This window comes from Myiozetetes cayanensis, unplaced genomic scaffold (assembly GCF_022539395.1).
Source record: "Myiozetetes cayanensis isolate MyiCay16 unplaced genomic scaffold, myiCay2020 scf15, whole genome shotgun sequence".
Lineage (NCBI taxonomy): Eukaryota > Metazoa > Chordata > Aves > Passeriformes > Tyrannidae > Myiozetetes > Myiozetetes cayanensis.
Window position 1 is genome coordinate 18,041,985 of NW_026087159.1, and position 24,556 is coordinate 18,066,540.

At 48.8% G+C, this 24,556-nt stretch overlaps 2 protein-coding genes and 1 long non-coding RNA gene across 3 annotated transcripts in view; 2 read left to right on the forward strand and 1 right to left on the reverse strand.

Moving 5' to 3' along the window:
* The window catches only part of ABCB7 (ATP binding cassette subfamily B member 7), a 34,407-nt gene extending 32,295 nt beyond the window's left edge, over nt 1-2,112 (reverse strand). Inside the window, exon 1 of the mRNA XM_050310371.1 lies at nt 1,942-2,112. Within this exon, the coding sequence (XP_050166328.1) occupies nt 1,942-2,112 (171 nt within the window). The remainder of the gene's footprint in view (nt 1-1,941) is intronic.
* Nucleotides 2,113-6,758: 4,646 nt separating this feature from the next.
* On the forward strand, nt 6,759-9,553 carry LOC126637535 (uncharacterized). Its single transcript, XR_007628347.1, has 3 exons — nt 6,759-6,783; nt 9,251-9,305; nt 9,457-9,553. It is a non-coding gene; the product is annotated as an uncharacterized LOC126637535 (long non-coding RNA).
* A 437-nt stretch (nt 9,554-9,990) lies between these two features.
* On the forward strand, nt 9,991-23,699 carry UPRT (uracil phosphoribosyltransferase homolog). The gene is made up of 7 exons (XM_050310287.1): nt 9,991-10,298; nt 15,179-15,221; nt 19,545-19,614; nt 20,916-20,978; nt 21,873-22,034; nt 22,535-22,633; nt 23,300-23,699. Exons 1-7 carry the CDS (start codon nt 10,003-10,005, stop codon nt 23,404-23,406), a joined length of 840 nt encoding a protein of 279 aa, XP_050166244.1. The 5' UTR covers nt 9,991-10,002; the 3' UTR covers nt 23,407-23,699.
* The last annotated feature ends 857 nt before the right edge of the window (nt 23,700-24,556 follow it).

Below are 24,556 nucleotides of genomic sequence, written 5' to 3' on the forward strand. Positions count from 1 at the left end.
ATTCCACAAGTGGCTGGGCCCTGCCAGTGTCCCATCCCACGGGGGATTAAAATGCTGGATCAGGAGCACTTATTTCACATTTCCTGCCCCTGGAAATACTGAACAAACCAGTGCAAACTCTGCCCCATATCTGGCACCTACAGCACAGCCAGGAAGGTAACAGAGGGGAAGAGCTTTCCCCACACTCAAATACACACACTGAGAGGTGTCACCACAGCACCCTATAAAACACTGCTTTCATCACCCACTGACTGTGAATCACACATCTTGGGACCATGGCAAGCAAGATTAAGTTGCTTTAAATGCAAGCCCAGGTGTGTTCCTCCCATTTTTTTTAATATACAGAAAAGCTTTCGGAACAAGTCCATTGAAAATATTGACAGTCCCCGTTAGTGGGTGAGCACAGCAAAATAATCAAACAACTGAAACTAAACCAGGATGCACATGTTTGCTTCCATAAGGTTTTTTTTTAACTGCTGAATTACTTAATTTATAAAAATCAATGGCTAATCACTCTGAAATACAACTGCTGAAGTGCCTGGCCAACTTCTCAGGGTGCCCTCCCTTTGAGTAGGCACAGGTATTTCTTGAACTAGCTGAAAAAACAGCAAAATTAATTAAAAGTTTAAAAAATAATTTCCCAAAATTTTGAAGGTCATTATAACCAAAAATGCAGAACCCTTAAGTTTCAGCCTCCTGCTAGATAAGAGTCAAACAAACTTGTACTTCCATAAAATGGAAGTGGCAATTTTCATTTAGCAAAATATAAGACCTTGCTCCTGAACTTTATAAATTGTAATTTTCACTCAAATAGAGCTTGATGCAGAACTGAAAATTCATCACCAGACCATAAAAAATGCATTCATTAACCACTTTCTAACAAAAACATGACTACACACTTAAAGGGAAGAGAGATGAGCTATATTCCACAGACATAGCCTTGGTTTTCCAGACCAGAAAATCTAGAGCAAATCCACATTTAGTGACACGTGGCAATTAAAACTGATCAGCAAGGACCGGCATTCCCAACACGAAAATAAAAACATTCAAAAGGAAACCAGGAATGTAATTAATGCTTCTATTCATCACCATGATAACGCTGCTATTTGTTCACTCACAGCTGAAATGGGTTTCCAGGAACAGGGACAATACTGAGTACTCAGGTATATTTTAATGGATGCAAATACACGGGTAAAATATTTGATCTGCATCAACGTTAACTCTCACCTTCTTGTCTTGCTCGAGTTTCAAAACTAAACACCCCTCAAATTTACCACTTCAGCCCTGCCCATCTCGGCTGCCAAGCAACATGAAGCTGACTGTAGTCCCCGGCAGAATTCTGCCTGTCAGGGAAAACTACTCGAGGCAACAAAGAAAAGCTACTCGTAAACAGTGCTAATCTGAGGAATACAAAAGGTAAAAGGTTATTAGGAAACCGAAACCAAAGCTATCTGAGAGCTTATGGAAAGTCTCTGGGATAAGTTCATTCCCTCTATCTTTGGGATACACTTCCTCATTTGCTTTGAAAAACGCCTATGACTTACACAGCTTTGACATATGTGCTCGATTCTTTACTTCTAACAAAAAAATCATTCCCTGGGACATGTTACAGCCCGCCCAGCTGACAGAGAGCATTCCAACTCCAACTCCCTTTCCCTGCAGAGCGGCAGGATCAGCACAAGGGTTCCCCGTGCACACACCCCGCGTCCATCCACAGACACGGGGGGTTCCAGTGCTGGTTCCCAGAGAGCTCCCGCAGGGCCCGCCCGGGCAGGGGGCGCCGATTCCGGGCAGGCAAGGACGGACCGGGCCGTGCCCACAGGGCCGGGGGGCAGCGGAGCGGGGACCGGCGGCCCCTCAGGGACAGCCTCTGACCCTCCCTCAGGGACCGCCGCTCAGGGACCAGCCCCTCATCTTCCCTCAGCGACCACCCCCGCGCACCTGTCCGCCCGCCGGCGCGCTGCGGGCCCGCCGCCCGGTCCCCGCTATCGTCCCGGCGGCGCAGGAGGCGGCGGCGGCGGCCGGCGGCCGCAGCAGGGCCAGGGCGAGCAGCAGCCGCCGCTTGCGGGAGGCGGCGGCCACCAGGCCCCGCGGCGCCCCCAGCACCGCCATCTTGCGAGGGCCGGAGCGCAGGGCATTGTGGGGCGGCGGCGGACCCGCGGCAGGGAAGGGGCGGGCCCGGCCGCCCTGAGGGGGAGGCGGAGCAGGGGCGGAATGGCTGGATGGGACAGGGCAGTGTCGTGGATATCGCCCGGGACAGCGCCGGGACCAGTCGCGGTTCTGCGGCAGCGCTGTTCGGCTCCCGCCCGCCGAGGCTGCTTGGTGCGGCCGGTGGGCAGCGGTGGAGCGGGAGAGCGAACGCCGAGGCTGCCCTGAGGGGAGCGGTTCTCAGACCCGGCACGGCGCCCTGAGGGGAGCGGTCCTTAGATCTGCTATGGCACCCTGAGGGGAGCGGTCCTCGGCCCCGCTATGGCGCCCTGAGGGGAGCGGTCCTCTGACCTGCTATGTCGCCCTGAGGGGAGCGGTCCTCGGCCCCGCCATGGCGCCCTGAGGGGAGCGGTCCCCAGCCGCACATGGTGCCCCGCAATGAACTGCCCTCAGCCCTGCCGTGGCACCTTGAGGGGCACAGACGCCTCCCTGCCGATCCGGGAGCAGCCAGACCCTTCCGAGCCGTCTCCCCCTCGGGACGGTTTGTGTCCTGGCTCTGCAAATAAAATCCCCCTCTTTGAGAAACTGGACTGTTGAAGCGCAGAGCCCTCAGCCCAAAGCGAGCGTCGCTCATGTCGGTCCTCAGCTCCGTGTCAGTACTTCATGCAGGTGCTCCTTCCCAACCGCGGGCACCTGCGTGACGGTGGACACCGACATCGCTGCAGGCAGAAGAGGGGCCCGAGCTGGCACACACTCCCTGGCGGTGCAGTTTGGGCTCCCCGGATCAGCTGCCCCGGCAGTTTCCAGGACGAGCCCCGTCCCGCAGCACCGTGAGGGAGCGCTGGCCGGAGGGGAAGGTGGACACGGCCCGTGGGATGGCATTTCTCTGCATCCCATCTGCACCCACCCCATCCTGCATTCCACACCCTTCCCCGGGCTAAGCTCGGAGATACCTCGCCGGCCTCCTTCGGCTCGCACAGCCGAGCCGTGGTTCCTTAGAGCCACAATAACACAGCAAGAGTGTGGTTCCTCATTAAACACCGATTTAGGGAGATGGAGCTGTGCATGGAATACGTTTACCATGGCCTATATACTCCCATGCGATTGGCATGCAGAGCCGGGAAGAGGCTGGAACTCTGTGTGCCATTTCTAATCACATAAAGATTTCTTCAAAGCCACCAGAGCTTAACTAGTGATGCTCTTGCCTTGAGGGAGAGTTGTAAGCTCGTTTGCAAGGGAGAGGGATAGACAGACAGACAGACAGAAAGGAAGAGGACAATTGGCTTAAAGTCAATTTTTAATGAGGCAGGATTTCTCCAGCCTGTGCTTTGATACTCAACTTTGCTTCTGACCAGGATCCACTTCAAACGACAGAGGCGACATTTCTCTGGCGCTAATCTAATTCTTCATCCTGATTGCATTTGGCAGCGCCGGGTCTGAACAGTGCCGCCTTGTGGCATCGTCCAGAGGGATAAACAGGAGTTCTGGGCTTCTGGCTGCCATGCATCTGCTTCCTTCAGCGTGCTCTGCTCAACGGGGGAGTTTGACCAGGCAGAAGGGGATAATCGTGACTCTGCGTGGGGCAGCCTGTAAAGACAGCCTGGCCAGCACGGCAGCGTCTTTGGAGAGATTTCAAATGTCTCTGCCATTTCTCGCCATGCAAACCCTTCATGCACGCAGGGTTTGTATGCACATACAGTGCTTTCTGCATCGATCCGACCTGCAGCACAGGCTCTCAGTTCAGCCCTGGGCTATGTGGGCAGTATTCCCACCCTCTCGAGCTCTCTGGACACGAGCTACATGGAGTATCCTGCATGTGGATAACAGAACCCTGAGCTGTGGTATGGCAGGATCTGACAGAGCTCCAACACCTCTAAGAGAGATGTGCAGATCTCCTGACAAACATATATTGTCAAACCTCCCAACACCTTCCTGAGACAGCTGCATCATCACAACCTTGTCATTCAACAGGGAGAGACGACATCCAACAGCTGTGTGGCACTGGATGGAAAATGTTATAATTAATAATGTTCATAGTCCATTATCATGGCCTGAGCAAAAAAACTCAGCTTTGGCATTTCCATTTGCTGTGCTAATGTATACCATTTTAATTTTTTCTACACTTTTCAGGCATGGAAGGTACTTAATATATTTGATATGAGTATTTTCCCTGCAAATTTTGTTTTAACTACTCTTCCTTCTTTAATAACTTTCTCATGCTACTGGTTTTATTTCCTCCTGCTACCCTTTCAGTCTTGTTTCCAGTTCTTATCTTCTCTTCCTCCTTTTGATTCCAGTTCCTGTGATAGCAGGTTACTGATGGTTTACAAGGCACTGAGAGAGGCACAGAACAAAGGAGAGCCCACATCCCTGTTGTGGGCAGGAACATGACACCCCCTGTCCCAGAGTGACCAAACTGGGAGAGCAGAGCTCATGATAGACACAGAAAGCCAACAGAGGACTTTTATAAACTTACAGTGTTTGAAGTAGCTTGCCACAAAATAAATCTCTGTTTCTCTGCAGATTTAGCTGTGGAAGCAGAGGATCTCCTTGGAGATAGACAGAAATCAATGCCTGCTCCAGAGCTGGCACTCTGGAAAGATGACAGAAGCAGCTCAGTCGAAGAAGTAGAAGCTCTGGGAATGGAAATAACTCACCACAGTGGAAATTTGTGAATAGAATCCTAAAAGATACCTCATCTGGCCTTTTTCCAGGAGCTGTGGAGACAACAAACCAGGGCTTGAGAACAAGGTCAGTTGATTGATAGCACAATATTTTTTTAGTTAGAAAAGGTTACAGAAGCAGCTCAGCAAGAGACATAAAAGACCCATCCCATGGAGGTGAAATAATACCTTATTTAGAGTGCATTAAAGTTCTTCAGTTCTTTCTTATTAAAGGTGTTTAATGTGATCATAACATTGTAATGAACTTCACTTACAGTAACAAGTATCTATTTCTTGCAGCTGTAAAAAAGCAGAGTACAATTTCATAATGATTACTCATAGAAATAATCCCAGAGCTGTGGAAATCAAAATGAATTCAGGAGTCAGGGTAAAGGATAAACAAAAGTGACAATATTCAATGCTTCACCAAAGTATGTGAAGCAAGAGGGAAAATTATTGAGAAGAAAATAAAAATAGATGAACAGGACAATGTTGGGGGAGGAGAGAAACCCTTGCTTAGAGGTACAAGTTAATTTTGGCAAGTAGAATATGTGCTGAAAGGCACAGTGCTGATCTGGAGATAGTGACTGTTACACTTATTCCTAGAAATATATGAACTATAAATCCTCAGACCTTGCATTTAAGAACAGAGCACCTGCACACACACTGGAAGTGCAGTGTGAATTGTATTTCACAGTCAAATAAATAACTAGCATAAATGAGCTGTATTTTAAAAGGTTTGATCACGTTACAGGCATTGGAAGGGGCTGCTCAGGGAGGTGGTGGAGTCCCCATCCCTGGAGGTGTTTGAGGATGTGGCACATCAGCCCAGTGCACAGCAGAGGCCTTGCCTGGGCCGTGGATTTACTGCCTGTGAGTAGATCAAACCTGCAGGGAATCCACAGCAGCTTTAGATTTCTCACATCCTGATCCCTTTGCCTTCTCCAGGTTTTGTTCTAACCTGTGCTCTGCCTCACTGCAAATACACCAGGCCATGCTCGAGCCTCTCTGGTTGTTCCTGGTTGCTTTTCTTTTTCCCTTTCTGGTTTTTTGATTTTTTTTCCTTTCTCCCCTGCTAATCCAGTCAGCTCCCCTGAAGTGGCCGAGGTTGTTATTCCTGCCAAGGGAAGGAGAGCACACAGAGCCTTCTGTCTGCAGAGCGCTCGCCCTGGCCCAGGCACAAGTGGGAGCTTTTTGTTCCTGCTGCTCAGGAGCCGCCAAGAGTGAGGGGTTTGGCCACGGAACTGTGGTAAGAGAAGTGCCCAGCGTAGAGAGAGGTTTGCAATTTGAAGTTGAAATGTTGGGAGGAAGAGGGGGGGACCAACCTGGGGGGATCAGAGCCCCTCAGCAGCAGTTTAATGTTGTGTGGGGCCAGGGGAGCCTCAGGGGCTGTGAACCTGCTGGAACTGTCTGAGCTGAACAATGGGGTGGGGTTTCAACCTTGTGAAGGGGTTGCAAGGCAGGGTTGGGTGTTTTTGGGTGTTTGGTGGAGCAAGGAGCCTGTCAAGGAACAGAGAGGCCTGGTGTCTACTCAGGGACCCTTCTCACCTTCTGTCCCCCAGAGCTCTGGCAGGCACGTTGGGAATTTGCCTTGTCCAGCGAGGTCAGAGACAGCCTCGAGCTTGCAGTGAGTGTGTCTGGAACATGAGCGCCAAGGAAGGTGTGGACTGAGCAGCAGCAGCAGCTGTTCCTCCAGCTCCTCTGGGACAGTGCTTGGGGAAGGGGCTGCAAACAGCCAGCAGTGCTGGGGGGTCTGTCTGCAGGCAGGGGGGTCACCCTGAGCAGCTGCTTTGGGGGGTTGGGATGGGTTTTTGACAAAGCTTTAGGGCTTGCCAGGTGTGCCAGGGAGGAAAGGAGAAATTCAGCCTGTGACAGATGACGATTCCAGCTTTGTTTCTTCTTCAGGAATTGCTTCAGCCTCAGTCAGAACGACTCCCTGTTTGCAGGCTCAGCGTTATTGCCCACAGCACAGGTTGGTTTTGAATTGCACATCAGGAGCTGGGAAGGAAGGGGAGGTGAGAGGGTGAGTCCCTGTCTTTCTTTTCTCCTTCCCTTTCTTTTTTTTTTTGTTTTAAATCATCTTTCTGAGCAGAAAGGTTGTTTATATAAATTTCTGCAACATATTTCTGTATGCCTCTCTCATTTTACACCATCCATCTCGTTATGTTGGGAAATATATAAGATAATTACACTTTGAAAATTGATTCGTGTTTGTTCTATAAACTATATGTGAAAAAGCTGTGATATTGATATCATTTAAACCGCAACTGCTAATTTAATCTTTGAGTATTCTTCAGATTTGAAAGGGCCTTAACCTTAGCCTTTATTTTGGGGTCTGTCATCATTTCAGCTGCACTTGGGGGTGCTTTCAAGAGTAACATTTGCATGTGGATTGTTTCTGAACTGATGCCTGGTCAGAGACCATCAGTGCACAAAGCTGCACGGATGAATTGAGCTTTACACTTCTTGAGAATTGCTGCCACTAAATTTATTAAACTCCTCCTTTTTTTTTTTTTAAAAAAAAAAAAAAGGAAGATTTCAGAAATCAGAAACAACACAAACATTTCCCCACCTGAACCTCCCTGGTAATCAAAATTGGAGAGGATTTTGCAAACCTGAGCTCTGAGACAAACACCCCCTCTGTTTTCCTGCATCCCCTGGATCCTTTTTAGAGTTGTCCTGTGCATGGAGAATCAGCCCCAACTTTGGGTGAGCTGGGCTGGATGTTCCTGTGGCTCCTGAGGTTTGCACGTGGCCCAAGGAGCACAGAACTCCCAGATGCCGCTGCCTTGGCAGACAAGACCCAGCCATGAGGAATGAGCTGCTGCCTCTGGGACACTTCCCCGTGGTACCAACCCTGAAACATGAACTGAGCTTGGCCCTGGCCCAGCAAGAAGCCTTGGGGTGAAAAGCAGAGCCTTGAGTTCTGTTCCATTTTGGCCACTAAGGGGAGCTGCTTATTGACAAGTTGTGTTGTGGGAGCCAGAGGTTTAATAGCCCCCCAAAACTGGTCGTGCTCTTTGTGTTACAACCCGTGTGCTGCACAAATCCTGATTTCAACTTTGCTTTTGTCCTCTAGGGTGAATAACTGCATTGGATTTTCTAACTACAAATTCTTTCTACTGTTCTTAGCCTATTCTTTGTTGTATTGCTTGTATATTGCTGCAACAGTCTTCAAGTATTTCATTAAGTATTGGACAGTAAGTTGTGAAATCTGGTTCCTTTTTCATCTCCTGTGAGTCTTGTGGGGTTTAGTCACTCTTGTTGCTTTTTTGCTCTCAGTCGAGTGTCTAGTGGAGGGGCTGCATTTCTCCTGTGAGGAACTTTCCTGAGCCCTTTTGGAGTCCAAAACTCCAGGAAGTTCAAACTTTAGATTAGCTTCTGGCAGAGAAGTGATATCCTTTTCCTTTTCTTGTGTTTGTGTGTGTGTCTCTCGGAATGCTTGGAAAATTACTGCAAATTTCTTAGTTTGAAACCTCGAACAATGTTCAAAAGCAGACACATTTCACGGAAAGACAGTCCAGGCTTGTTGTTTACCGAAGAGATCTGGTGCTTTTTCAATACACATTAGGGTTTATCAGGGCTCACACCACTGACATTAGAGGTGTCACAGAGGGATAAATTCTGCTTGAGTTAAGTTGGGCTCTTGGTTAATCTTTCCAGCTCCAAATACAGCCGCTGTTCTCTGGCAATATCTCCATACTTTAAAAATGCCCATGAACTTTTACTGATCATGGAAATAATTATCTTTGAAGTAGAAATTCTTAGCTGTCAACATTTGATGCATTCAAAGCGGCTGGAAGAATACCTCCTACATATTTCATCCATATTACAGGAAACCAGGCATTGTGAGTGGGTTGTTTTCTCTCATGTTGCTTCCTGAACTGCCTGGGCATATTGCTCTTTTCAACTTTCTCTGTATGGTGTCTTGAGGATTGTCTTTTGCACTTAGAGATAGAGCAAATAAGGGTGCAGATCCTGGGGTTGGTACTCTACTGTTAGCTGTAAGTCACAATTATTTGCTGGTATTTATATTTAGCTTCTCTGTATTTAATTGGATCCTCCCTACTTTCAGAATTTCTTCCTTCTGTCATCATTAAGAATTTATCCCTCTTAAATGTTTACAGCATGGGGCATAGTTCCCCCTTAGCTCTCTGGAAACTAAGGTGCCAGCATTTAGCACTTTTAATCCCTTTCTCAAAATTAATCACTTCTCTCCAGCAGTCTGCTGACGTGTTTTTTTCAGTTAGATGAATGGCAGAATGTCAATATTCCATCAGAACACGAAACACTCCTCTTTGCATTTCATGAAAGGAGTATATATTTCTTATGCAGTTGGTGCTTCTTCAGAACTTCAAAATCGCATTAGACAAAAAAATTAGGGACTGTACTAAAGAGAGCATGAACTGAACGATTAAATGCATGTTTTCCATCTTCAGTTTTAGGGTCTCATTGTGAGTTTTGAAGAGCTGCTGTCCCTGACACAGCGTCCAGGTATGTGGAGCCTGCTCCTCCCTCCCTGTTCAACAGTGACTAGATTGTCCCGGGATGGTGTTATGAGGTTTGACAATACATGTTTGTTGAGACATTAGAGCTGTGTCAGATCTGAGATACCACAATTCAGGGTTCTTTTATCCACACGCAGCATGTTCCGTGTAGCACCTTTCCCAAGAGCTTGGCACGGTGGAAACGTGGACGCGTATCCGTGCCAGGAGCTGCGCTGAGGGGCGGAGCTGTCCTGGCTGTCCCTGCAGACATCACTGGCTGTAGCGACACCTGGGCAGCTGTATTCAGGAAAAACAAAAAAACAAACAAACAAACCACAATTACGTTTTTGGACTTCCTCGAATCCTACCTCGTCTCTGACCCTGCACCTATTACAGTTTCCCGTAACTGTAAAGGTCCCCCAAACAGAATCAAATTAGGCGGGATAAACCCCCGCAGCAGGACTCGGGGGCGCTGCGCTCCCAGGGGGCTCCGGGGGTCCCGTGCCCGGGGGAAGCCGAGGGGCAGCGGAGCGGGAGGTGCGGGCAGGGCCGGGGCCGGAGGGGCCGGGGCCGGGGCCGGAGGGGCCGGGGCTGGGGCCGGTCCCGCCCCCGCTCTGAGCGGCGGCTGCGGCCGCCAATGGAGCGCGGGCGGCGGGCGCGCTCCCCCCGCCCCGGCGGCGCGCACGGGGGCGCGGCCCCGGCGCATGGAGGCGATGCCCTGCCAGAACCAGCGCCTCGGCCCGCGGCCGCAGGAGGAGCCGCCGCCGGCGGCCACGGCCACGGCGGGCGGCGGCTCCCGGCTGATCCGCTTCGCGGAGCCCAGCGAGGACAGCGGCTGCCCCAGCCCGGACAGCAGCAGCAGCAGCAGCAGCAGCAACGGGGTGGTGGCGGCGCCGCCGGTCCCCGCGGGGGAGGGCGGCGCGCCGGCCATCGGGCCGCAGCTGAAGCTGCTGCCCATGAACGACCAGCTGCGGGAGCTGCAGACCATCATCAGGGACAAGTGAGCGCCGCGGGGCGGGCGGGGATCGCGGCTGCGGGGCAGCGCGGGCTGGGGAGGAGCCGGGGAGGCTGCGGGGGATCGCCGCCGGTCCCACTCAATCCATCCCTGCCTCGCTCCCTCCCCAGGGAGCCGCAGCCCCGCCGAGCCGCTCTCGGCCGTACCCCGGTGCCGGCTCTGCTCGGCGCGGCCGCAGCAGGGATGCGCTGCCCGTGGGGTCCCGGCGCGGCCGCGCTGTCCCCGCCGGGGCCGGGGGCCGATCCCGAGGGCCCGTCCCGGGGCTGGGGCCGGGGCCGATCCCGGGGCCGGCGGGACGCTGCCGTGCCGGGCGGATTGCCGGGCCGGCGGCGCGGCCATGTCTGGTGACGCGGGGCCCGAGGGCAGGGCTGGGCAGGGCAGAGGGCGGGCGGCGCTCCCGGGGGTCCCTGCCCACTCCGCCCCGGAGCCGCCGGGCACTGGGACAGCGGCTCGGAGGCTCTCGAACCCCCTCACAGATCTTTGCCCTCCCCGATGCGAGGTTTTTGCTCACCTCCGCGGCGTGGGCGGCTCGGAGCTCGCGTGCCACATCATCGTTCCACGGAGCGGGCGGTACAAAGGACCGTAAAGCCCTGGAGGAAGGAGGCTGTACCTTATGGTCCCTCCGGCGGGCCCGGCAGGAGCTGGGCTCGTTCCCGCTGTCCGGATATCGTGTATCCTGCCCGCAGGATGGGGCAGGGAGCCGTCCCCGGGCTCTGGCTGTAGGGAGATGTGAGCACGGTGTTCCACAGAGCATCTCGGGTGGTGAACACATGGCACGTCTGTAGCTTTGATTGTTCAGCGCTTGGAATGATATTGTAAGGTATTAAATTTAGTATGCAACACATGACAAACATAAGTAGCATCCATCTATTAAAAGCATAATTTACCACCTCTGATGCAAGAACCAGCAGCAAAGAGGTGTGAAATCAAGTTTATCAATAGAGTGATCAGATTCTGAACAAAACCTCTTCCTGCAGCGCATCGTCTTTGTGACATCTGCAATAACTAACTCACTGCACAGACACTGTTTGTCCCTGTGCTTTGTATCTGTCCATCTGCATAGTCTACGTTTTGGCATTTTCTGCTTCTCGAGGCTTACTTTGTAGCTAACAGCAATACAGTTTTTAATGCCACACTCTCTCAAAAACAATATCTCCATTAATTTTATTAGCTTACCTGAGCTTTGTTACCTTAAACTAGTTGTGGTTTGGGGTTTTTTGTCTGTTTTTGTTTGGTTGTTTTTTGTTTGGTTGTTTTTTTGGCAGTTTTTTCCCCTTAATTTTCAAAGTATTGTGGAAAAGTATAATCTCCTGGCAGGCAGGAGCACCCAGAGGTAGTCTTTGTGTAAGGATGGCACTTGTGGCAAGACCACACAGATCTCTGCAGGTGAGAACGGCTGCCTGGCAGCTTCTCTGCAGAGCAGAGAGGGAAGCTGATAGTGAGCTAAGCAGAGAAAGACAGAGAGGAAATCCAAACTAGGCTTGGTGATGGCCTGCAAAAGGTTCTGAGGTTAGTGAAAAGGAAATAGCACATAGTTTTGATATCTGGGCAAATACTGGCAATGTAGTTACTGTACCTAGGTATTATTATTTTACTGTAAGCAGATTTTGAACTGTTGCAAATCCATTTAATAGGTTTCTTATCTGGAAACCAGCAGCTGCAATTTTAACTTGGAAGACATTTTTTTTAGGGTTGCATCAGCTTCATTGCACAAGACTTTGGTAAGAGGAAGTCTAGAATAAGAGTTGTAAATAATGAATTACTCAGAGCAGCTGCAGCAATCACAGACTGTACTTTATTCTGCCCTGGCAGTGGGAATATGTAACTGTCACTTCCAAGCTCCCTTCCCAACCAGTGAGGAAAACTGGACAGCAGCCTGCTCAGAAAGGCAGGTGTAGACTTTGTAGGTAAGGACAAGAGGGAACCATTATTTTTGTGTTCTGTCCCAGAAATTCTGCTGCATCTCATTAAATAAGAGACCTCAGACTGGCTTATTTTAGTCCCTGGCATTCAGGAAGATGCTGGAACATGCTCAGCTGTGAAGGGGAGAGGGTTTTTTGGGCACTGTTTATTAACCTTTCCCTGGGCAGGTGCAATCTGCCTTAAGAAAACTCTGTAGCCACTGCAGCATTTAAACCAAATACTGACAGAAACTCTTCCTCAGAAGTGCCCTGGTTGTGAATTGCCAGCTAAAGAAAAACCCACCTTCATTTGGCTGGTCAGCATGTCCTGTGGGGTTCAGAGACAGCTGGGTCCCTGATTTAGCCTGGAAGACTACAATGACCATGCATTTCTTTTGCTCCCTTAAAATGAACAAGAACTTGGTCCGTGAGCTGGAGCTGGGGAGATGGGTAGATCACCTCAGCTTGCCTGGGTTTGCTCTTTTTTCCTCAGGCTTGTCACTTTTCCATCCAGTGAATGCTTAACAGGGGCAGATTTTTCACTGTGTGCTGGATATGAACCTCCAGTGCCCTAATGAGATGTGAACTGATGCATTTAAGTATTGAACGTTCTGGAACAAACACAGCCTCTTCCCGAGGAGGGAATTACCTCAAAGTGATTTCTGGCCTTACAGGTGAGAACCAGGGATCTGGAAGCTGAAATGAGTTGTTCAGCAATGTGTTTTATGTGGAAGCAAACTCATTAGTTTGGGTTGATAGTGTCATTTTAACTCCTAATTTAACAATAGACATGATTTAAATCCAGATATTGAAAGGTTCTTGTGTCTGTTAGGTGAGATCATTCTGTTGTGCTCTACTAAGGCTTCTCACTCCCTGGGGATCCTGATACCATAGAAATGCAGATGGCAAAGCAGTGGGACACACAGTGCTGGCTGCACAGAGCAGAATGATTCAGGAGCGTGCAATTCACCTGGGATGAGCGGAGCTGACTGCTGCAGGCAGGGAGGGTGGGATCCCTTTCACATCCCCCCCCCCCCAGCCCAGGCACTGGAAAAATTAGTCACTGAAGGATATAACTGTACATCAGCCTTGCTCCCAGGCCTTCAGAAACAAACTGAAATAACTACATTGTTACCACAACGTTCCCCTTGTTATCTGCCTGCTTCCAGTCGGGTTTTAATGCCTCATCTTATTGGGTGTTGTCTTGTTACTCGATCAAGAAGCTGAAACACTTTCTAGTCTGCCAGGGGTCGTTACTTTCTATGCTTCTGTCTGGTGTCTCAGGGGAACAGTTACAGTGTTTTCACAGAAAGCTTTGTTTTTCTGCCGGTGGGATGTAATGTGGTCGCAGCTCTGCAGCTGCCCGTGTACACGAGGTTTTTCATTTTCAGTATAACTGTTCTTCTCATTTTTATGCAATGTGGTTTTCTGTTGTCTTTCCCCTCTCAGAAACCAGGCATGATAAGGGTGTTCAGTGAACTGGGCATAAAACCAGCTGTGTCTTTGCAAGGACTGAGTAGTTAGTGTAAAACCTGTAATAATCTGTATTAATAACTCAGAGTGTCCACCCGAAATATGTGTCACTTTACTGTAGACTTGACATAGTTGGGTTTGCCTTGCCACCCATTTTAGAGATTGGGGTAGATTTTCTGAAATGCAATAGCTTGGAAGAACCCAGATGTGCCACTTTGCTACACTGCTTTTTAAAAGATTACCTACACACCATAGATGGAAATATGAATCCTATAAAAAAATCTTAATACAAGTAGTTTTATAATTGGAGGGGTTTGGGGTTGTTTTCCACAGTTTTGGGCATCTTTTTGAGTATTGCCTGATTAGTGTCAAAGTGGCAGACAGTTAGGAACATCCTGTTTTTACCAGAAAGAAGGAAAAAAAATAAAAGCAATCAGTGTTTTTAGTAGTGTGTTATTAGTACAAGCAAAGAAAATAGATTAGGCTGACACTGTTTTTAAACCTCCTTTTTTTCAGTGACAAATTCCCAGGCAATGAGCAGACAAACCTCTTGCCTTTCCCTCATGTTAATGTGAGGTGTCCCAGAACCTTGGGGGTTAAATGCAGAACTCTCTTTATCGCAGTTGGACAATGAGAGAGGGGCTTTCCCGCTGTGATTAATACAACAGTTCGTTTAAAAGGCCCTGTCTGCCACGTGGGTGCTGTGTCTGAGGGTTTTGAAGGTGAGTGTCCAGTAATCTTGAGCTCCTTGATTGGAAACATGTCCTGCTCTCATGGAGTGAGAGTTGGTCTTGTTCTGGGAAGCAAGGTGTTAAAATATGCTTTTACATTTCAGACTTGTAACCTTTCATTCTGCCTGCTGAGGGGGCCAAAAGCCACACAGTCACAAGTAAAAGGTTGTGCCCAGGCTAATCAGAGGCAGAGAGGTGTTTTAATGGGAATGCTTCTTAATCCCTGCTCACTTTAATCTCAGGTCCACTGATCTATTCACACTCTGAATGAGTTCCAGGTAAGATAGGATGTGTCTCCTGCTTATCAGGTGTGTTGTCAGTCTCAGGGCTGGGGATCTGCACTGTCATTGTCCCATGATTTCTAAATTGAAGAATATGTGGAGCAAAGTTCCCTTGCTCAGAGCTGCAGGGAATGCACCATGTTGGTGCCCCTCTGAGCTTGGGAGGTGTTCTGGAACTGAGCTGGAACAGCAGTACAATGGAAAACCTACAGAGCATCATCCCTGTGTGTTCATGCTTTAATTGCCACTGGGACAGAGCAGCAGTAGGAGCCAAAGCCCAGGTTTTGCTCACTGCATCCCAGTGCCTGCCACCAAGCAGGAGACCTATGATGCAGAACCTCTGGGATAAATTTTGTATACAATAGGAGATTTTTCTCTGAACTGCCTTAGGATATATTGTCCTTGAATTAATGTTATATTTAATCAGTGTTCTTAAAGTTATTCCCCAATTTTAAAAAATAAATTATTACTTTTTTCAGGAAATCCAGTAGAGGAGACTTCGTATTTTCTGCTGATCGTCTGGTAGGTGAAGAATTTCTTCTTCTTGGCATTGCACTTTGTAACTCTTCCATTAAAAAGGTCTTTCAGGATGGAGTAACGATGGTGTGAGAGCAACTTTTCTAACCAAAGGAAATTGCTATTTGACAGCAACTTTCTGTAGAGGGACTTCTGTTCTTTGTTTCTTCTCAGTGGATTCCAGAAACCACGTTATTATCAGGCACAGCTACGTGAGGACAGGGAGCAGTGGTAATAAGAGACTCCTGTTTATAAACAGATGCACAGAGGCAAGAGATAATTGAGTTTTACTTCCAAACAGCACTTTTGATGTTGTGAACAGAGCAGTACAATTTCTTACAGCCTAGATGTTAACAATTGCTTGCCTGCAGAAGTGCCTCCTGGCGCTTGTTGTGCATTAGATTAGTAGCTCAGGGTGCATCCACATGGAGAATTTGTTTTTAGCCATATGGTAGTTACTGTCAGGGACAAAGCAGTTGGAGGTTTTTAGTAAGTCAGAACAAAGACTGTTGGGAATGCAGCCTTTTTCTCCTTGAAATTACATGCTTGAAGAAAATCACTTGCTGCCACACATACACTTCCTTGGACACATGAGGGTGTTTGCTTTTTCCAAATCCACTCTCATTAACAGAGAGTCCAAAGACCATTCAGTTCCCAGCACCATTTACCACAGCAGGCTGATTCCCTGTGACAAGCCCAGTCTTAATCCAGGCCTTATCCAGGCTTGTTCAGGGCTTAGGTATGAACACAACCCAGGATTGTGACTGAAGTGCTTTTTATCTTTGTGGCTTTCCACTTTCCCCTCTGCATTCTCCTTCTTGAGAATGTTTCCTGCATTCCAGTAGTTTATTGTGAGGGATTAGTGTGAAGGACCTCTCCCAGGTACCTTCTCACTTTGTGTGGATGTCCTGAAGAGCACAGTGATTTTTTAATTCTTTTTCCCCCATCATTGCTAGAAACTGCAGTGATTCAGGCCCTTGTAGCAGCATCTTCTGTGGCTGGGCAGCACAGCTGGGGAGCTGCTCTCCACAGAAATACCTCTGTGTGCTGGTCCTGCAGCTGTTTGCTGAGGAACCTGCTGCTCTATTTTCCTTTTTTTTTTTTTAGGAAGAATTTTACACAGCACAATATGTAGGAGTCTCACTTTCTGGATGTTATTCCTAGGTGTGGCAAAGAACAGTCACAGCTTCACCTGGGACATGGTCTCTACTAAACTTAACAAGGTGCTAACTCAAGAGTTATGACTTGCTGTATTTTCCACCCAGGGAGCAAACAGAGCTTAATGGCAAGACTCAAAACATGAAGAGAAGAAAGGTGTGTGAGACTGTAGAGAGCTGTCAGTGGCAGTGTCTCATAAGGTCACCACAAGGAGAGGTCTTAAGGAGGGGTTCTAAAGCTGATGGATTTCTTTGCTCCACGTGTAAGGGGATGCTACAAAGGAAATGTTCAAAGATACTTGTGAGCAAAAGCAGTTAACAGGTGCTGGAGGTTGTCAGGGAGTGTCTGAAAGATGGGAGGTTGAAGTTAGGAGGACGAGGACAATCCATCTGGTGTTTGGGAAGGAAGCAAGCCTCTGCCATGGGAAACAACCAGTCATTTGCAGCAGAAAGCAGATTTTGGGGTGTGACTGGAGGCCTGAGGCTGAGGAATGAAGTAGTTTCTCAGCCCTACCAGCAGCTCCCTGTGTAACACTGAGCAGGTCCCTTCATCTTTCTGCCCACCTGCCTCTTTCAGGGGGTGATAGTTCCAAAGGGGTTTGAAATGCTGAGCTGCAAGGAGCTGTACAGACAGAAAGCATGGCTGACAGCCCTGCTGTCCTGCCTCCCTTTCAGCTTCCAAGAAAAGCAACACAGAACGGGTTAGAGGATCCCCTAGGAATTGCTATGATTTTGGAAATGAGGTGATGCATGGCTGGCACATAAAAAAGTCAGCCTGCTGTCTGCCCACCGATGGGGGAACGTGGTAATGGTCACTCCAGAATTTATTTACAGTCCAGTTTCTGGACCTTTAAAGGCTTCATCTTTTTCCAAGTTGCAGGCAGGCAGGAGGGTTGGAACAGCAACTGCTGAGATCACAGATACCTTTTAGGGTGGCTCTGAAAGGGCTCCTGTTTTCCCAGCTTGGTGTGGTTGGAGCAGCACCACCTCCCACTACACCCTGACTGATTCCTTAATTAGTTAATTTTAGCCCCCTTTAAATGAGAACACTGTCACTTGCTTGCTTTAGTTGCCTGTATCCAGATTTCTCTGTTCCTGGAATCTGAGGAACTGGTCAAACCTGATTTCCTCCCTGGTATTTGTGGTAAGGAGACTTCATTCATTCACGGGCTTAATTGGCTGGGAAAAGGTGGATTTCACTAACATTTTCATATCCTTAAAATGTTTGTGTGGTAGTTGGCTAAAGCTCCTTGGACCCCCCATTAACTCTTGTTTTTGCTGACAGCTCTAGCAGGTTTTGTACTAGTGAAGGTTCAGAGCAAACAGTATTTCCCTTTGTTTACTGCAAAGGCTCTGGGGTAAATCCTAAATGTCAACCTGTATAAATGAGCACATTGACAGATAATTCTGTATATCAGCATTAAATGCTTAATCCAAACCTTCAGCATAACTCTGGAAGCCTTGACAGTTTAAGTTGGCCTGCCAGGAATGAACATCCCTTTCAGCTTCGTTTTTGTTTCCCAATTAAAAATAGACTTTATTTTTCTTATTGATAACTTTAATTAATGGTTTTAATTTCCGGTCAAACTCTTTTACCTTGGGATCTAAGTTTTGCTTTCCTGTTTCATGTGAGGCCATAAATAATACCTGTTTTAGCTTCCAAGCAATGGCAGCCACCTCTCTGGGAGAGGAACAGGGCTGCTGGTTCTTGGGGCTAGAGAGAAAAGAGATGGAAATTAATCCCTGAGCATGGAGGTGGCAGGAAGCACAGTACAAAAAGAAAGTGTTTTATCAACACTGACAAGTTTACAGAAGAATCCTTCCAGCCCCCTCTGTAAAACACTGATACTTGTAGGAAGATCAAGGAGATTATTTGACTGTAAGACCTTTCACTGCTTTACTCTGAACTTTTGGCAGAGGATGTAGAGTGATGCTAACCCTGTCAGCAAAACAGGAGTATGAAAAGAAGTGTTTCTTCCAAATCTGGCTCATGAGTTGGGGATTTTTTGTGTGAATTGACTTTAAAAAATAAAATAAAATTGGGTAGAGATGTCCCAGAAACTGGACACCACTTCCGAGTAGGGCCACAAACCTGACTCTAGGAAAAAGTTGTACGAAAATGACTAAAAAAAATCTTCAAAGAGGGATTATAAACTTAAAGGGAGCATCCCTCATTCCTAGCAGAGGCTGCCTGTGTGCCAGGTACTGGGGCAGAATGGAAAACCAGGAGAAACCTTCCAGCCTGCCCTACCCTGTTTGTGGGATGGGAAGTGCCTGAGGGGAGCAGTGCACCTGCTCCAGCCCAGGAGCAATCCCCTCACTTCTGCCATCCTGGAGTGACTCTGGAATAACCAACCTCATCTCTGACTCAGCTGGAGCTCTCCTGGAGCAGTTCTGGCCTACAGATCTTTGGCTCCTGAACAGAGAGAAAGTGCACATTTTTAATACCCAGAGCATGTTTGGGGGGCATTGATGATGCAGATATTTTGGGAGCTTTGCCTGGGGTGCAGCTGCAGGGCAGGCCCAGGACAGGGCTGGGAGGTTTGTGGCCACTGGAGGGGTGTGTGGCTCGTGAGCTGCAGCTCCACCTGAGCCATCCTGCAGTAGGGGTGCTTGGCAGAGCATCCCACGGTACCCACAGCTGGCAGGTGCCAGAAGGAGGTGAGAAAGAGATTTCTAGATCTGCTGACTTGTCTTTGAGCACTCACTGGTGTGCTTGCATTGCTGCAGCAATGTAAAAGTGGCTGTTCTGGCAGCCCCACTGCAGGTTAGTCCTGGAAATACAGATGTGAAAATAGACCTCAGAGCTCGACTGGGGGAGAACTGAGAGGGGGAATTGTCCCTTTCCCTCATTAGTATTTCCTGTCAGCAAATGAAGCTACATTGGTGCCTCATTCATCTGTTGAGAAAAGCTTGTCTGTGATGTCTGTGCCTGTCAGATATAAATTAAGTCAGTTTTATAATTGCTTATGAACGCCCCTTTCCCCCAAACTGGTTTTGCAATGCTTTCATTTGATCACCCCAGAAAGGTCTCTAAATTCAATCACTACTATTAAAAAGAGCCTTCTAGACCCTTTGGGCTGTTAGGTGTTCATCTAAGTGCTTGTAAAAACTGCTGACATGGAGTATCTTATCTCCATAGATAACAAATCCCTTCTCTTTGGTTCCACAGATCAGACTGGTGGTTGAAGAGGGACTGAATCAACTGCCCTACACAGAATGTACCGTGACCACTCCAACAGGTAAATGGGAAATGACTCCTCTCCTGGGCAGGACAGGAAGTGGAACTAATATAAAAAAATACAGAACTGTTACAAGAATCATGTAATATCTCGAGGTGGAGGGGACTCACAGGATCATGGAATCCATTCCATTCCATCCAGCAATTCAATAAGTTTTAAATTGGTCTTGCAGAACTGTCATGAAAATGTACCAGTGTAGGTGCAAGATGAGTTTTCTTGCCCACACCACAACCTTGAATTAAAACTGAGGACGTTTCACCTGCCCATTAAAGGAAAAGTACTTGGCACAAGCAGTTTTGCCTTGCCAGCCTAAATCTGTCCCTGCAGCTGGGGCCAGCTGGGACTGATGAGGAGCAGGAAATGAGAAGTGGCTGTGTTGGCACTAGAGCAAACCATGGCAGTAATTGTGGTTTGCTCCCATGAGCTGTAAAGATCCAGAAGTTGTGTGCATAAGGCAGCTGCTGAGAGCATCACGAGTCAGTGGGAACTGAGTGCATGGTGTGACCCACAGCACACCTGTAAGATGTGCACCAGGTGAGTTCTGTTCCCCTCAGAATTCCATTTGCACTTCTGCAGGGTGACATTCCCACCCTCTGCCCTCTGCAGTAAATCATGGCTATGTCTTTGCTTTGGACTGTGAAACTCAACAGAGCTTGGGCAGCACCAGGGCCACCTGTGCTCCTTTGTAAGTGAAACAGCAGCTCCTTTACCTCTGCAGCTGCTGTCAGCTCTGCTCCCATCACCCAGTGACAGATCAGTGACCATCTCTCCTCTGTGTTTGACTGGCAGGTCTCCTGCAGGTGGCATCACGTGGAAGCTCTACAGGTGTTTTGAGTGGGAAGTCTCATGTGCACACCATTGCCCCTCTTTAGTTTCAGTGATCAATTGGCACTGTAGGATCTATCTCAGTTCTCACTGTCACCTGCAGCACTGGACTGCATTTACCTGGCTCCTGGGGGATGCACTGCTCACCTTCCTTTGGCATGGTGTCCTTTATTTCAAATCCCTGAGCTTTCAAACACACCCCTGACAGGATCCCTGCTGTAAACACAGCCCTGACAGGATCCTTGACCAGACTTTCAATGATAAAAAGTCCTTTACCAGTGGGGTTCTGGCCCTGTTCCCATTGCTTGCTGGAGGGCTGCAGGCTCTGGGGTGCAGAGTGGTTTGTGCCACCCGTGCAGACCCACGGGCTTGGTGTTGTCCCCTGGGTACTCACAGGATCTCGAGGTCACATCACACAGTGTCCCCAGAGGGGGCAGGAGGGAACTGCCACTGAGCCCTGGTTTCTTTCCTCACAGGACACAAGTACGAAGGAGTCCGATTCGAAAAGGGAAACTGCGGGGTCAGCATCATGAGGAGTGGTAGGTACTGCTGGTGCTGCAGGAGTGTGAATTAAACACTCTGGAAACCTGGAAGAACTTCCTTGCAGAAATGTGCAACAATATTTCTCTACAGCAAAGGTTTACCCAAACCTGCCAGTTGTTATTCTTTCTTAGATATCCTTGCTCACAAATGTCCAGGAGTATCTTCCATTAACTTTTTAGGCAACAAATGGCTGCAGGGGATTTCCTCTGCCTCTTCTCCTCCCTGTGAGGGGCCAACTGCCCTGCCCTGGTTCCCACTGCTGCCCAGAGCCAGGTCCCACTCCAGCCACGCTCTGTGGTGGCAGAGTGATTTCCCAGGGCTGTGCAAACCTTGGGACCTGTGCTGTCAAATCCATCAGCCCACAGCTCCTGCCCCACACTCTGCACCGGGGGGGCTCCGGGCAGAGCTCATGGATGTTCCCAAACCCCACACGCTGGTTCTGCCACTGCCAGCTCTGCCCTCTGAGAGCTCAGCACTGCTGGGGGGAGCACCAACAGCTCAGGAACACCAACAACCAGGGATTCAGGAACACCAACAGCTCAGGAACACCAACAGCCAGGGATTCAGGAACATCAACAGCTCAGGAACACCAACAGCCAGGAATTCAGGAACACCAACAGCTCAGGAACACCAACAGCCAGGGACTCAGGAACACTGAGGAGATTTGATTTTCTGTCTCAGCAGAGAAAAAAGGAAAAGAACTTCAAGTGCTTTTAGAACTGAGGAAAAACAATCTCCCTTTAGAACTGTTCACCAGCACAGAGGAGGGACTGTCCCTGTCCCTGTGGCTGCAGTGGGGCAGTTTCAGGGTGGTGGGACTGTCCCTGTGGCTGCAGTGGGGCTGTTTCTCACCTGTTTCCCTGTGCTGCTGGGCTCTGCTCTCCCTGCAGGAGAGGCCATGGAGCAAGGGCTCCGGGACTGCTGCCGCTCCATCCGCATCGGGAAGATCCTGATCCAGAGCGACGAGGAGACCCAGCGAGCCAAGGTGTACTACGCCAAGTTCCCTCCAGACATCTACAGGAGGAAAGTCCTGCTGATGTACCCAATTCTGAGTGAGTTCTGCCCCCTTTATGGACAGTCAGACTCCTCTGATGGGGCAGGGCCTGAATGAAAGGAAACCCCCCAAATTTCAGGGGCTTGGGTGAGGTTTTCTGCTTGGTTTGGGTGACAGAGCAGGGAATTCTCAGGCTGTACCAGGACACACATTAGTCAGCTGCACCAGTGGGAATGCAAAGCAAATCCTTTGGCCATGGCAGTGTTTGGGAGAAAGGCTGAAGATTAAGACTCGATATAAATGGATTTTTTTAAAATTTTGCCATGAGAAAAGATTCAAACAGTATTTTTCTTACATTATTAAAAAACATATATGGATTAGTATTATAATCTGAGAATCAAATTACTTTAAAATTAAACCCAGTTAATAGTAACAAAAAACCCCGTAGTCTGGTAAGGAGTTTGTTGTGATGAGGTAACTCTTCAAATCTAAGTTCCTTCATTGGGAGTCCAACATCTTCTGGTTAACTCACGAGGTGTGTCCCTCTGTCCCCTCCAGGCACTGGTAACACTGTCATCGAGGCTGTCAAGGTGCTGGTGGAACACGGGGTCCAGCCCAGTGTCATCATCCTGCTCAGCCTGTTCTCCACACCCCATGGTGAGTCAGGGCTGTGGGGGCACAGGAGTGTCCTGGGGAGGTGGCATCAGCCCCACGTGTCACACAGGGGGCAGAGCTGAATTGTACAACAGTGGGGTGGGCAGTGAGTGGGGCAGCAGAAGGGAACAGCCTGGCACACCCAATGGGAAAGGATTCCTAAAAGCAGGATTTTGCAGCACTGCCAGGTCCACAACGTGCTTCCCTGGCTCCCAGAGCAATGGCAGTAACCCATGGGATGGGATGGGATGGGAAGTCCAGCACCAAAAGGACACCAGTTCTGTCAGCAGTGGGAGGTGAACAGAGCCACAGAACAGTCCTGTCTGCAGGGTAGAGATCTTACCTGGGAAAAGGGGATCTAAACCAGGGACATCTGGGAAGCACAAAAATCACTGCCAAAACACTGCCCTGGACTGCAGGGAGTTATTCCTGGCAGCCTGTAACCACCTTGGTGATTAGGTGGGGAGTGCACATGTACCATAAAGGAAAAGAAAATCCAAAGAAGAAACCCCCAAAAAAGCAGTCAGGGAGTTTTCCTCACAGACATTAGCTAAGGCAGGAAGTGGAGACAAGAGCACAGAGCCTGACTCACCTTCAGAGTGCTGCTGATGCTGATCTGGCACGTGCTGAAGCCTTGTAGTCACTATTGCCTTTGCTTTCTCTTCAAAGGTGCCAAATCCATCATCCAGGAATTCCCAGAAATCACCATTCTAACTACAGAAGTGCATCCTGTTGCACCAACACACTTTGGACAGAAGTATTTTGGAACAGACTGACAATCTCAGAACAACTGGATGTGACTCTATGACATTACAAGAGGTTTTTTTTCTACGTTTTATTATTGTTGGGTTGTCAAGGGTGTGTTTGGGAACCTTTTTGGCCAAAGGGGGAAATACTTGACTTAGGTGAGTCCTGGCCTGAACAGGGATCAGGTACAAAGCACTCTGGTTACATGGCCAAGCATCTCCATCTTGGGGTTGTTAAACTGCCACACTCTGCTTTAACTTATTTATTCTTCTCTCTCCTGTCTCGTGGCTGCCTGCAGAGCAAATAAACCCTCTGAATCCCAGCAGAGCCTCCTTCATTTCTGGGTCACTGTCCCTCACTCCAGCTCAGCCAGTACAGCCACTCCCACTGCCTCCAAACCCAGGGGTGCACTGGGACCTCAGTGTCCTTCTGAGCAGCCACAGGGAATTTTGGGCAGAATTTTTTGGTCTTTGGCTGGTGGCTGAGAACCAGGGGTACAGCTCTTGGAGTTTTGCTCTGTGTACATTGTTTTCAAACAGTAAAACAGCCTCAGTTGTCTTGCTGAGTGGTCCTGAATAAAGAAGCTTCCTGGTGCAGCAGACATGGCCTGGAAAACTGGGAATCAGGGATGGAAGCAGCAGTGCCTGTGGAAATTACACACATACAGTACTTGGGAATTTTAGGAGTCAAAACTTGTGGCTGGATTGGTCTCACCAATCCTTTTAAATGAGGAAAACTGCAGCAATAAGCTGGAACTCCATTTCTAGTTCTGTTCACAGAGCAACAGGACTTAAAGCCAGCAGACCAACATGGCCCTCAGAGCTCAGCAGCCTTTCCAAGCCCTCACTGTATGGGTCACATTAAACATCACTCAGGGCCAAATTCCTTCTGTCTTTGGCTTTAAATCCCCTGGTACCAAGTTCCTGATGTCCAGCACTTCAGCTGGCACTGGCCTTACCTTACTGTAACTTTGGGGAAATGTATCTGTAAATACATTATTGTTTTAAAGCATCTCCATGTCCTAACAAATGCAGGATTAGGGAAGGTTGTTCCAAGTGTCCTTCGTCCCTCTGGGCAGATGAGCAGAGTGCCAAGGCCTGGGCTGCCCCCACCAGTCCCAGCATTTAGTGAATCCTTTTTTGTCACAAATAAAGAACCTTCCCTGCTCCAAGTGGTAAT

Bases quoted from the DNA above. Each gene is read 5' to 3' on its own strand.
- UPRT (XM_050310287.1), top strand. From the start codon at position 10,003: ATGGAGGCGATGCCCTGCCAGAACCAGCGCCTCGGCCCGCGGCCGCAG. The intron at 20,979-21,872 runs GTAGGTACTGCT...CTCTCCCTGCAG, and splicing joins GGTCAGCATCATGAGGAGTG to GAGAGGCCATGGAGCAAGGG. The intron at 22,035-22,534 runs GTGAGTTCTGCC...TGTCCCCTCCAG, and splicing joins GCTGATGTACCCAATTCTGA to GCACTGGTAACACTGTCATC.